This window comes from Podarcis tiliguerta, assembly GCF_965153285.1.
Source record: "Podarcis tiliguerta genome assembly, chromosome: 8".
NCBI classification, from domain to species: Eukaryota; Metazoa; Chordata; class Lepidosauria; order Squamata; family Lacertidae; genus Podarcis; species Podarcis tiliguerta.
Genome location: NC_139541.1, coordinates 13,670,475 through 13,684,090, shown reverse-complemented (window position 1 = coordinate 13,684,090; position 13,616 = coordinate 13,670,475). Strand labels below are relative to the sequence as shown.

At 48.6% G+C, this 13,616-nt stretch overlaps 1 protein-coding gene and 1 long non-coding RNA gene across 11 annotated transcripts in view; one reads left to right on the top strand and one right to left on the bottom strand.

Annotated features, from left to right (window-relative positions):
* Positions 1-13,616, top strand: part of MFN2 (mitofusin 2) — a 36,670-nt gene that overhangs the window by 11,589 nt on the left and 11,465 nt on the right. For all 10 annotated transcript variants that reach the window (XR_014514473.1, XR_014514474.1, XR_014514475.1 and 7 more), the window contains 9 exons: positions 1,852-1,960; positions 4,355-4,462; positions 4,557-4,710; positions 6,075-6,142; positions 8,108-8,229; positions 9,337-9,463; positions 10,672-10,776; positions 11,202-11,304; positions 12,264-12,484. Coding sequence is in view for 7 of the 10 variants with exons in the window: in XM_083453899.1 (XP_083310025.1) it covers positions 1,852-1,960; positions 4,355-4,462; positions 4,557-4,710; positions 6,075-6,142; positions 8,108-8,229; positions 9,337-9,463; positions 10,672-10,776; positions 11,202-11,304; positions 12,264-12,484 (1,117 nt within the window). In the remaining 3 variants the exon portion in view is untranslated. The remainder of the gene's footprint in view (positions 1-1,851; positions 1,961-4,354; positions 4,463-4,556; positions 4,711-6,074; positions 6,143-8,107; positions 8,230-9,336; positions 9,464-10,671; positions 10,777-11,201; positions 11,305-12,263; positions 12,485-13,616) is intronic.
* Positions 286-1,362, bottom strand: LOC310683969. The gene is made up of 2 exons (XR_014514603.1): positions 951-1,362; positions 286-588 (listed from the first exon to the last, which is right to left on the bottom strand). It is a non-coding gene; the product is annotated as an uncharacterized lncRNA (long non-coding RNA).

Here is a 13,616-nt window from a genome sequence, read left to right as displayed (position 1 = left end):
GGGGATCAGTCCTCAAACCAGTTGGCTGCTAAGTTGCTGTACGCATGTAGAAGCACGGAAAACGACGGAGGTGTTCTCCCAGAAACTCCTCCTGCGCCGCTGGCCTTGTTCCAGCTTCCTGGCTTAGCAGGCATTTAATTTGTAAACTGATGCTATATTCTCCCGCTGAGCTAATTGCAGCGAGCTTAGCCTTTCTCCGAAGGCGATTTGAGATAATGGCTTTAATTCCTTCCCTGCTTCTAAAATCTGCCTCTCTCTTTCTAAAAACAGTTTGCGCCTTCTTAAAAACTTCCTCTCTCTCCCAGTCCTGAAAACTGGCTACTAGTTGTTAGCCACTGGTTTCTCAAAAGCATCCGTTTGGCTGAGATGAGAGCAGGATGCTGTTCTCGGTATCTGGTACTCACAGGTAGACTCTGACTGGCCATGGAGGCTCGATTGAACTATATGCATATTAAGAGGCAGGATAAGGTTCTGTCTGTTGCAGGAATTATTTCTGTCCCACAGAAGCTTTCACAAGAAACAGGAAGCAGGACTGGTTAGGCCTTCGGCTCTTCCAAGTTTTTCCTTCTTATTGTTTGCGTGTGCCACCTGTGCTCGGGACGCGGGTGGCGCTGTGGGTTAAACTACAGAGCCTAGGACTCGCCAATCCAAAGGTCGGCGGTTCAAATCCCTGCGACGGGGTAAGCTCCTGTTGCTCGGTCCCTGCTCCTGCCAACCTAGGAGTTCAAAAGCACACCAGTGCAAGTAGATAAATAGGTACCGCTCCGGCGGGAAGGTAAACGGTGTTTCCGTGTGCTGCTCTGGTTCGCCAGAAGTGGCTTAGTCATGCTGGCCACATGACCCGGAAGCTGTACGCTGGCTCCCTCGGCCAATAAAGCGAGATGAGAGCCACAACCCCAGAGTCGGTCACGACTGGACCTAATGGTCAGGGGTCACTTTACCGTTACCACCTGTGCTCAGAAAACTGTATTGGTGTCTGATTTGCTACCAGGCTGAGTACAAGTTTTTACTAATAGCATATAAAACTCTTAACAGTTTGGGTCAGGTCTCCTGGCAATATTGCCTTACCCCCAAATCGGCCAGCTTGATCTTTCTGATCTGCAGAACTGCCGCTGCTGCAGGTGCCAAATTATACTCCTTACACATCTGTAAGAGGTAAATCTTCTAGTGTGGTGGAACCTGCACTTTGGAACTCCCTGCCACTTGACACCAGGCAGGCGTCCTCACTGTACTCTTTTTGGTGCCTGCTAAAATCATTTGTAGGCCAACATGTGTGTAGAATGCCAACATGTGTTTTAATCTGGTTTTTAGCCCATGGTTCATTTTCTGAAGGTCTGATTGTCGCTGCTTTTTACAGATGTGTGTATATACCGTATTTTTCGCTCTATAAGACGCACCAGATCACAAGACGCACCTAGTTTTTGGAGGAGGAAAAAAACATTCTGAACCTCAGAAGCCAGAACAGCAAGAGGGATCGTTGCGCAGTGAAAGCAGCAATCCCTCTTGCTGTTCTGGCTTCTGTGATAGCTGTGCAGCCTGCATTCGCTCCATAAGACGCACACACATTTCCCCTTACTTTTTAGGAGGGAAAAAGTGAGTCTTATAGAGCAAAAAATACGGTGCGTGTGTGTGTGTGTGTGTATATATATATATATGTATATTTGTATACCACTTTGAAGGAGGGGTTTTTTTTTTGCAATCAAGTGGTTTATAAATATTAGGAAATAAATAGCTTTGAATCAAAGCCCTGCTTTCTCCCTATTTCAGGGTGGGCTGTTGCATTGACAGCTGTCAATAACACTTTCTTCTGCATCTGGCCTTCCTCCCCCCACCCCTTGCCTGTCCTATTAGCCCCGGAATCGACGTAACCACTGAATTGGACAGCTGGATTGACAAGTTCTGCTTGGACGCTGACGTCTTTGTCTTGGTGGCAAACTCTGAGTCGACCCTGATGCAGACGGTAACGCTCACCCTTCGGTTAATTTACCTTCTCTTTGCTTTCGGAGGAGACTTTGCCACGCCTCTCAATATCTTGGAGAGCCAGTGTGGTGTAGTGGTTAAGAGCGGTAGTCTCGTAATCTGGGGAACCGGGTTCGCGTCTCCGCTCCTCCACATGCAGCTGCTGGGTGACCTTGGGCCAGTCACACTTCTTTGAAGTCTCTCAGCCCCACTCACCTCACAGAGTGTTTGTTGTGGGGGAGGAAGGGAAAGGAGAATGTTAGCCGCTTTGAGACTCCTTAAAAAGGGAGTGAAAGGCTCTTCTTCTTCATCATCTGTTGGCTGGGAATCATCGCAAGCAGGGAGAGTCACCATTGCGTTTGGGTGTTGCTTGCGAGTTTCTTTTTAAAAAAATAATATTAAAGACTTTTCATAATACAGAACAAACTAGTCTAAACAAACACATTTAGTTCCATTTCTTACTGTATCCCACTTCCCGTTGTATTATCCCGTTTTGATTTCTCGTTACACATCTGCCCAGTAATGTATCTCCGGTTTAATATCCTGTTGCATCCCTCTTGTTTTTTATGATAGTATAGTGGTACCTCAGGTTAAGTACAGTACAGTGGTACCTCGGGTTAAGTACTTAATTCGTTCCGGAGGTCCATTCTTAACCTGAAACTGTTCTTAACCTGAAGCACCACTTTAGCTAATGGGGCCTCCTGCTGCAGCTGCGCTGCCAGAGCACGATTTCTGTTCTCATCCTGAAGCAAAGTTCTTAACCCGAGGTACTATTTCTGGGTTAGCGGAGTCTGTAACCTGAAGCGTATGTAACTTGAGGTACCACTGTATCCTGATCTCTTGATCTAGGCCAGAGCTTTCCAAACTTTCCATGTTGGCGACACACTTTTCAGATGTGCATCATTTCACAACACAGTAATTTAGTTTTACTAGCAAACTGGAAGTTAAACTAACCCCATTCCAGCCCCGGGAGGAGCATTTCTGCGACATACTTACACACTGCAGCCAACACACAGTTTGGAAAACTCTGCTCTTGGCCCTTTCGTTTTTCCAATCTTTTTCCAGAGGCAATACCATAGCTTTAAGAGCAACGTTCTTTGATTTTTAAACAGATTTTTAAACAGAGTCCTTTCTTTATGCTTAAGCTAAAGAAAGTCCAGTGCCGAAATCGCAAACCCTTTCCCCCCCTCTTCTGGCGCCATATCCAAATGTAATTACCATTTGTAATCTTATCTTCTCCTTCTCCAAATCGTTGTATGGAGATTAGGCCTGGATCTTGTATCAGTGCATTGCCCAGGACTGGTATGAGGGCCAGACCGTGACAGCAGCTTCACTGGGCAGTATTATCGCAGCTGAAGCCGTCGCAGCAGCTCCTGGAGGGACCAAACTGCTTTGCATGCACCCAAGTCTGTGGGTTCTGCTGCATGTTGGTTGCCAAACTGTGCGTGTGTGTGTGTGTGTTTGTGTGTGTGTGTGTACAGTGGTTCCCAAACGGCCTAGTTGCCGAACAAATCGGCTCCCAAACACTGCAAACCCGGAAGTACTGTATTTTTCGCTCTATAAGACGCACCAGACCACAAGACGCAGCTAGTTTTTGGAGGAGGAAAACAAGAAAAAAAATATTCTGAATCCCAGAAGCCAGAACAGCAAGAGGGATCGCTGCGTAGTGAAAGCAGCAATCCCTCTTGCTGTTCTGCCTTCTGGGATAGCTGCGCAGCCTGCATTCGCTCCATAAGACGCACACACATTTCCCCTTACTTTTTAGGAGGGAAAAAGTGAGTCTTATAGAGCAAAAAATATGGTAAGTGTTCCGGTCTGTGAACATTTTTCAGAAGCCGAACGTCCAATGGTTTCAGGAGTCGAACAGACTTACCGTATTTGTCGCTCTATGAGACACGCTTTTTCCCTCCTAAAAAGTATGGGGAAATGTGTGTGCGTCTTATGGAGCAAATGCAGGCTGCACAGCGCTCCCTCTTGCTGTTCTAGCTTCTGGCTTAGCCCCTCTGTCCCTTCCCCCACCTCCCGCAAAAGCCCCCAAGAGCCGCGCTCCCTTTAAAGAGCCGCACGGAGGGGACTTTTCCTTGGGGAAAAGCCTGCAAGTGCCACACACACACTCCACACGGCTCGCGCTGGGATGCATACAGGCTCTGCTCAGCGCTCCCTTTAAAGAATATTTTTTTCCTTGCATCCCCCCTCTAAAAACTAGGTATGCCTTATGGTCAGGTACGTCTTACGGAGCGAAAAATACGGTGAGTTCGAGAACCGAGCTACCACTGCAGAGGATGTTTTTGAGTGGTGTGGAAGGGCAACTTTGGAGTGGGGAGGCCAAGGGGGTGCAGGATTGGGCCCAGTGGCACTCTGCCACACACGCACGATTCTCTGACTCCTTTTCCAGGAGAAGCAGTTCTTCCACAAAGTCAACACCCGGTTGTCGCGGCCCAACATTTTCATCCTGAACAACCGCTGGGATGCCTCTGCCTCCGAACCGGAGTACATGGAAGAGGTGAGGTTTTTCGGCGGAAGCCGCGAAGGGCGGTGTGTTTGGGAAGGGAAGGGGTTCCACCGTTCATCACGTGAGCCCCGTTTCACCCTTCCAGGTCCGGCGCCAACATATGGAACGCTGCACCAGCTTCCTGGTCGACGAGCTGGGCGTGGTGGATCGGGCCCAGGCCGGCGACCGCATCTTCTTCGTCTCCGCCAAAGAGGTGCTGAGCGCCCGAATCCAGAAGGCGCAGGGGATGCCCGAAGGAGGTAACTGGGTGGGACCCCACTTCCCAGAGCGGGAAGTCTACACTGGCCTAGTCGCCATCTCTCGGCCTAGTGTACCTCGCAGGGTTGTTGTGTAGCTAGATTGGGGAGTGGGCCTAAGAACAGGCTTTCTCTGTAGTGGCTCGCAGTTTGTGTAACGCTCTCCCCAGGGAGGTTCGTCTGGTGCCTTCGTATATTTTTATAGGCGCCAGGCACAAAATTTCCTCTTCAAGCAGGCCTTTGGTCAATTAATATTCTGCAGCCTTTTAAATGTGTCAGCGGGAAGCGGGGTATATTTTTCTTTTTTTGATTATTTACTTGTGTTTTATCTTGTATTTTATTCTGTGAACCTCCCTGAGATTTTTTGACGAAGGGCCATATATCAGTTTAAAATACAATTTTGCCTTGGTTTTCGAACATCTCGGAAGCCGAACGTTTCGGTTTTCGAACGCCGAAAACCCGGAAGTAAATGCTTCCGTTTTCGAACATGCCTCAGTTTTCGAACGTTTCAGAAGTTGAACGGCCTTCCAGAACAGATTACATTCAAAACCGAGGTACCACTGTGCATACATACATACATACATACATACCAGGATAGGAATAAAATACTGTAACTCTTTCTAACAACAAACTCAGGCACTGAGTGGCAACAAGATTTCAGCCCCAACGGGTCAGCTTTTCATTTTATTTATTCCTGAAAACATTTGCATACTGTGGGTGGCGCTGTGAGTTAAACCACAGAGCCTAGGACTTGCCGATTAGAAGGTCGGTGGTTCGAATCCCCGCGACGGGGTGAGCTACTGTTGTTCGGTCCCTGTTCCTGCTAACCTAGCAGTTCGAAAGCACGTCAAAGTGCAAGTAGATAAATAGGTACTGCTCTGGCAGGAAGGTAAACGGCGTTTCCGTGCACTGCTCTGGTTCACCAGAAGCGGCTTAGTCATGCTGGCCACATGAGCCGGAAACTGTACGCCGGCTCCCTCGGCCAATAAAATGAGATAAGCGCCACAACCCCAGAGTCGGCCACAACTGGACCTAATGGTCAGGGGTCCCCTTACCTTTACCTTTATATCATAAATATCTTAAGATGTTTGCAGTAATAAAAACAGAAAACCATTAAAAAGTTAAAAGCAGACATCAATAAGCATTGTGGGAGGGCGCATCCTTAATTGCTTGCATAGGCCTGGCGGGATAGGAAGGTTTTCAGCAGGCATTTAAAAGTCGGCACAGAAGGCACCCGCTGAATCTCCAGTGGCGGAGAGTTCCGCTGGACTAGGCTGACGACACTAAAGACCCAATTTCTCATTGTCGTCAAATGAGCTTCACCAACTGACCATTTCAAGTGAATTTTGATGCTTTTTCCCTCCTAGGCGGGGCACTGGCAGAAGGGTTCCAAGTCAGGATGTTTGAGTTCCAGAACTTTGAGAGGAGATTTGAGGCAAGTCTTGATTTTGTCTGCTGAGCTCATCCCGTATAACAACACCCCAAGGGCAGCTCATCTGTGCTCTGCAAGTGAAAGAACTTCCAGTTTTGCTGCTCAGCTTCTCCATTTATAGTGAGACCTGAGCGCAGATGATGGGAGCGGTTTCTCTGAGGCTCCTGCTGCCTGCTTGAGCCGGTAATACTGGGGTAGATGGGCCAAAAGCCTGAAGGCAGTTCCTTACGCCCCTGGGCAAGGTGGAGTAATAACCTCCATTTCTCAAAACTCTGCAATGGATTTTAATTGTTCCTTACTTGCCTGAGCAAATTCCTCTCCCTTTTTATAGTTTACCCTCAAATCGCTCTATGCCAGCCTCCCCGCAACCTAGAATCATAGAGTTGGAAGAGACCACAAGGGCCATCGAGTCCAACCCCCTGCCAAGCAGGAAACACCATCAGAGCACTCCGGACATATGGTTGTCAAGCCTCTGCTTAAAGACCTCCAAAGAAGGAGACTCCACCACACTCCTTGGCAGCAAATTCCACTATCGAACAGCTCTTACTGTCAGGAGGTTCTTCCTAATGTTTAGGTGGAATCTTCTTTCTTGTAGTTTGGATCCATTGCTCCGTGTCCGCTTCTCTGGAGCAGCAGAAAACAACCTTTCTCCCTCCTCTATGTGACATCCTTTTATATATTTGAACATGGCTATCATATCACCCCTTAACCTCCTCTTCTCCAGGCTAAACATGCCCAGCTCCCTTAGCCGTTCCTCATAAGGCATCGTTTCCAGGCCTTTGACCATTTTGGTTGCCCTCCTCTGGACACGTTCCAGTTTGTCAGTGTCCTTCTTGAACTGTGGTGCCCAGAACTGGACACAGTACTCCAGGTGAGGTCTGACCAGAGCAGAATACAGTGGCACTATTACGTCCCTTGATCTAGATGCTCTACTCCTATTGATGCAGCCCAGAATTGCATTGGCTTTTTTAGCTGCTGCGTCACACTGTTGGCTCATGTCAAGTTTGTGGTCAACCAAGACTCCTAGATCCTTTTCACATGTACTGCTCTCAAGCCAGGTGTCACCCATCTTGTATTTGTGCCTCTCATTTTTTTTGCCCAAGTGCAATACTTTACATTTCTCCCTGTTAAAATTCATCTTGTTTGTTTTTGCCCAGTTCTCTAATCTGTCAAGGTTCGTTTTGAAGTGTGATCCTGTCCTCTGGGGTGTTAGCCACCCCTCCCAGTTTGGTGTCATCAAAATCTGCAAATTTGATCAGGATGCCCTTGAGTCCATCATCCAAGTCGTCGATAAAAGATGTTGAATAAGACCGGGCCCAATAAGACCTGGGACTCTCTGGATTTTTTGGGACTACAATTCCCATCATCCGCAGCCAGTGCTGGCATTGGATGATGGGAGTTGTAGTCCAAAACATCTGGAAGGCCCCTGGTTGAGGAATGGCTGGTTTCTTCCTATTCCCTCCTCCCTTGAGCTAAGAAATAATGGAAACTTCCTCACTCCCAGAAATTGGACACAAGGATAGTTACTGCATTTTTGGAGCTGAGTAAATAACCCACAATCTTTGTTTTGTTCATAGTGCAATTTTTTAAAAAAACTAGGTTATAGAGAAATCCCGAGAAACCCAATTTTCATTTAAAATAAAATCAAGTTTGATGAGACGTGGTTCTTATATTAATGAGCAGAGTGGTCGATTTTCCCCTACCTGTCACTCAGACATGCTTCTGGGGAGGCAAATATTCACTGTTTACGTTGTTGTATTTGGGGGGCGGGAATGGAGGAGAAAATCAAGTCGCTAGTCCTCAAGGTGGCAAAGTTAGGACTGAAAGTGGATCACCAAATGCCAGGGTTGCCCCCCCCCCTTGAGATTGCCAGAAGCAGGTAACCTGCCGTATGTAAAACCTGCTTGATTTTTAATCTGTAAAATACAGGTTGCTGAGCTGAACTTCCTGTTCCCTTTGTTCTTGCAGGAATGCATCTCTCAGTCAGCGGTGAAGACCAAGTTTGAGCAGCACACGGTCAGAGCCAAGCAGATCGCGGAAGAGGTCCGCCACATCATGGACTCGGTGCATGTGGCTGCCCAGGAACAGAGGTGAGCAGCTGCAAAACAGCAGGAAGTGGTCAGACGCGTTGCTTTCTTCTGAAAGTAGACGTGAAACGGAGTCACCTTGGCTGGCTGTAGGCACTGATAGCCTCCTCCATGAATTTGCCTGATTCTCTGGTTTGATGCAGAGGTGATTCAAAGTGAGCCAGGCGGGCTTTTAATCTCTTTTAGAGAACATACAAAGTCACAGGTTAAGGGAGGATGTACGCAGTAACAAGTCTTTGGCTCAGACTTCCAGCCCAGGATGCAGAATGCTTCTAAAGTAAAGTAAAGTAAGGTAAAGTAAAAAGTGGTACCTCAGGTTAAGTACTTAATTCGTTCCAGAGGTCCATTCTTAACCTGAAACTGTTCTTAACCTGAAGCACCACTTTAGCTAATGGGGCCTCCTGCTGCCGCCACGCCACCAGAGCACGATTTCTGTTCTCATCCTGAAGCAAAGTTCTTAACCTGAAGCACTATTTCTGGGTTAGCGGAGTCTGTAACCTGAAGCGTATGTAACCCGAGGTACCACTGTAAAATATAATATAATAATAATATAATATAATATAATAATATAATATAATATAATATAATATAATATAATATAATATAATATAATATAATATATGCTTGCACCCACGCACTTAAGTGAAATGAAATGGTTTGTCCCAATGGAAAACATTTCCGCTGAAGGGTTGATCAGAGTGGGGAGGTCTGCTGCCGCTAAGGGGCTAATTAGGGTGGGGAGTCCTGCTACTGTTAAGGACCTGATTGGGGGAGGCTTGCCACCACTAGGGGGCTGATCAGGGGCAGGGAGGCTGCTGATGCAAAACGGCTGATCAGGAGGAGACTTGCAATCTCTTTTGCTCTATGTCCTTGTGCATACAGAACTGCGAAAAACCCACTGGCCTGGTTGCCTAGCTCTGCTCAGTATTAGGTGCTCGTATTTCCTCTTCCTCGTCTGGGCTAGCCAGCCCTCCTCCTCCTTCCTGCTAGGAAAGGAAGTCTCCCGGAAACCGCCAGCCGATCTCCCTACTTTCCCTTTAATACAAGAAAATGCATTGTTTGTTTCTCTTCTTTCCCACCACCCAACACACGCCTTGTTCCATCTCCCAGGATTTACTGCCTGGAGATGCGAGAGGACCGCCAGGAGCGCCTGGGCTTCATCGACAAGCAGCTGGATCTGCTCACTCAAAACTACAAGCTGAAGATCAAGCAGATCACAGAAGAGGTGGAGCGGCAGGTGAGAGCATCGCTGCTGTCTGGGCTGGGCTTCGAGCAAAGGCCCAGGGTGCCGCTCAGCAGAGCCAGTGGCCAGGGCCTTTTCGGTTGTGGCACCCTGCCTCTTCGGAATCCCCTCTGCTCTGAATTATGGCAAACAGAGCTGTGCTCCCAGGGAGTTGCAGTTCAAAATCTCCAGAGGCTGCTCTGATCATGTTCCAGATACGCTTCTTTGTAGATTTAATTTTTTGAGAATGGAGGTTATAGACCTGCATAGGCAGAACATAAAATCCTAGAGCTTCAAGGGATGCATAGGGTCATCTAGTCCAACGCCCTGTGATGCAGGAAAACTTGGCAAAATCCTCCTCTTATTGGAGTGGTCCAGGTCAGGATCCATGCAAAGCAATCCAGTTTCCCGGGTTTCAACATCCTGTGGCCGCTAAGAATGTTGAGTCTTCATTGGGCATTTGGAAGACTATTGGTAAAACCTATTTGGTGTTTCGCAACTTTCTGACTAGCTGCAGGACCTTAGCCAGACCTAGCAGAGTAAACGCAGAATCCAAGGAAGCAATTGGCAACTTGGCTGCAGACAGGATAGACAAAGCAGGAACCAGGAACTTGTAGTTAGGTGTTTATTATATACAGTGGACTATTTACAGAACAGAACACGGATCTTTTGCTAGCTTTCTCTGACACGACTCACAACTCCTACACTGACACACAGAACTCTGAACCGCTGAACTTCTGAACTAACACATTCCAGTTAATAGACCATTAATTATCACTCCCTTGAGAGAGCTTGACCAATCAGGGAGCTGTCTCCATGTTTCTGTTATCACCAGGCAGACTTACTCCTTCACATTGCCTTCTGGCTGGCTGCCAAACTTTAATTGACTCTGTGTGAGTAGCTGCACATACACAGTTTCCCAACAAATACTTTGGGGGTTTACCCAGCAGGGCCGATTCCTCTCTCCTGTTTTCCAAGTGGCCCTGATTTTGACTCCCATTTTCTGATGCCCAACTCCCCAACCTTCGTTTGTTATTAGAGTGATTCCTTCGTGCAAAACCACACTTCCTTCGATTTGCATCCATTCTGCTTTTCCTTCAGTGGAGGGCAGAGGTTTGGTACACATACACACATAAACAATCATGTGCTTCAGGCACAGAGGGAGGCCCTGATCCACTGCGCTTTGCCTTAGTCACCTGCCATAACGCAATTGCACCTTCCAGGTCTCCAACGCGATGGCGGAAGAGATCAGATGCCTCTCCGTGTTGGTGGACGACTTCCAGCTAGATTTTCACCCGTCTCCCGTAGTCATTAAAGTTTATAAGAACGTGAGTTGCGGCAATTATTATCTGTTGTTGTTTTTACCTGTTGCTTATAAGCTTATAAGCGCACAAGGAGTAGCTCAGAAGTTTGTTGTTACTGGGGTGGCTTGTAGCTCAGTGGTAGATTCCCCCCCCAAAGAATCCTGGGAACTGTAGTTTGGGAGTTGTAGCTCTGCTAGGGGGTGGACTACAGTTCCCAGGACTAGAGCTGGGAGACCAGGGTTCATTTCCCCAATCGGCCATGAATCTCCCTGGGAGACCTACCTCACAGGGTCGTTGTAAGTGAGGAAGAGCGATGTGCTCCAACGTGAGCTACTCAGAAGGAAAAGACGGGATATTGATGCAAAAAAATAAACCGGGGGGGGGTGTACTTACAGTGCCATGCAAAAAGCAGCCTTGATCTCTAACTCTCTCCCCCTGCCCCCCCCCAGGAACTCCACCGGCACATTGAGGAGGGTCTTGGCCGGAATATGTCTGACCGCTGCTCTAGCTCCATCACGACGTCCCTTCAGACGATGCAGCAGGAGATGATCGGTTAGTGAAAAGGGAGCAGGTCTCCTGTGCTGCTTGGGAATTAAGTACCTGTATCTGAGCCAAATGTTTGGAGATCTAGGCTGCTTCAGAGACACTCCCTTTTCTGTTTTCTCATTTGTGGCGCTGTGGGTTAAACCACAGAGCCTAAGACTTGCCAATCAGAAGTCGGCGGTTCGAATCCCCACGACGGGGTGAGCTCCCGTTGCTCGGTCCCTGCTCCTGCCAGCCTAGCATTTCGGAAGCACCTCGAAGTGCAATAGATAAATAGGTACCACTCCAGCGGGAAGGTAAACGGCATTTCCGTGCACTGCTCTGGTTCGCCAGAAGCAGCTTAGTCCTGCTGGCCACATGACCCGGAAGCTGTACGCCGGCTCCCTCGGCCAATAAAGCAAGATGAGGGCTGCAACCCCAGAGTCGGCCACGACTGGACCTAATGGTCAGGGGTCCCTTTACCTTTACCTGAGCCAGATGTTTGGAGATCTTGACTGCTTCAGAGACACTCCCTTTTCTGTTTTCTCGCTTGTAAAGCAGAGTTAGGGAACCTGCAACTGGACCACAGCTTTGGTCACCCCAGGCCATTGGCTGTAAGTGGCTGGGGCTGATGGGAGTTGGAGTCCAGCAATATCCAGAGGGTGCCTTCACTTGCCTGGACCATCACTTGCCTTTACTGCCCCAGAGCCGTTTTTAATGCAGGGCCACGGACCGAGGGCTATGCCGGTTGAAGTCCAGCAACATCTGGAGGACCGCAGGTTCTCCATCCCTGAACTAGGCCGTCACTTGCCCTCACTGCCCCTAGCTGCCTTCAGTGCAGAGACAGGGACCATCAGTCAGGTTGGCAGGCGCTGGCAGAAACCAGCCTGGCAACAGGGTTCCTATCCCCAGTGCATCTGATACGTTGGTCCATGAATTGGGGCTTGTTCTAATACCAGGTTCTGTTGTCCCTTTGCTCCCCCGTGAAGACGGCTTAAAGCCCCTCCTGCCAGCCTCCCTGAGAAGCCAGATAGACAAGCTCATTCCCCGGCAGTGCTTCGCGATGAGCTACGACCTCAACTGCGACAAGCTCTGCGCCGACTTCCAGGAGGATATCCAGTTCCACTTCTCTCTCGGCTGGACAATGCTCGTGAACAGGTTCCTGGGACCCAAGAACACCCGGCGGGCCTTGATGGGCTACAATGACCAGGTGAGAAGAGCCTTTTGGCTACCCTCTAGCACCCTGCTTCACCCAGTAGGTGCTCCTGAAAGGTCCCCTCCCCAAGCAGCTTCCTCTCCTCTTCTTGGGTCGTGGCAGAGAAATAGAGCATCTGCCTTGTACGCGGAAGGTCTTGGGTTTGATACCCAGGTAGAGCCAGAAAGCTGGTATTATCAGGGGGCTACCAACGTGGCTTAAGGGACGCGGGTGGCGCTGTGGGTAAAAGCCTCAGTGCCTAGGGCTTGCCGATCGAAAGGTCCGCAGTTCGAATCCCCACGGCGGGGTGCGCTCCCGTTGCTCGGTCCCAGCGCCTTCCAACCTAGCAGTTCGAAAACACTCCCGGGTGCAAGTAGATAAATAGGGACCGCTTACTAGCGGGAAGGTAAACGGCGTTTCCGTGTGCGGCTCTGGCTCGCCAGAGCAGCGATGTCACGCTGGCCACGTGACCTGGAAGTGTCTTCGGACAGCGCTGGCCCTTGGCCTCTTTGAGTGAGATGGGCGCACAACCCTAGAGTCTGTCAAGACTGGCCCGTACGGGCAGGGGTACCTTTACCTTTACTTACCAACGTGGCTTAATAATAATAATAATTTTATTATTTATATACCCGGACACTGAGGTCCATCGCCGAGGGCCTTCTGGTGGTTCCCTTGCAGCTAGAAGTGAGGTTACAGGGAAGCAGGCAGAGGGCCTTCTTGGTAGTGGTACCCGCCCTGTGGAATGCCCTCCCACCAGATGTCAAAGAGAACAACAACTACCAGACTTTTAGAAGACATCTGAAGGCAGCCCTGTTTAGGGAAGCTTTTAATGTTTAATAGACTATTGTATTTTAATATTCTGTTGGAAGCCACCCAGAGTGGCTGGGGAAACCCAGCCAGATGAGCAGAGTATTAAATAATAATAATAATAATAATAATAATAATAATAATAATAATAATTTATACCCTGCCCATCTGGCTGGGTTTCCCCAGCCACTCTGGGCGGCTTCCAGCACATCTAAAAACATAAGAAAACATTTAAAACATTAAAAACCTCCCGAAACAGATGTCTTCTAAAAGTTGTATAGTTCTTTCCTTGACATCTGATGGGAGAGTGTTCCACAAGGAGGGCACCATTGCCCAAAAA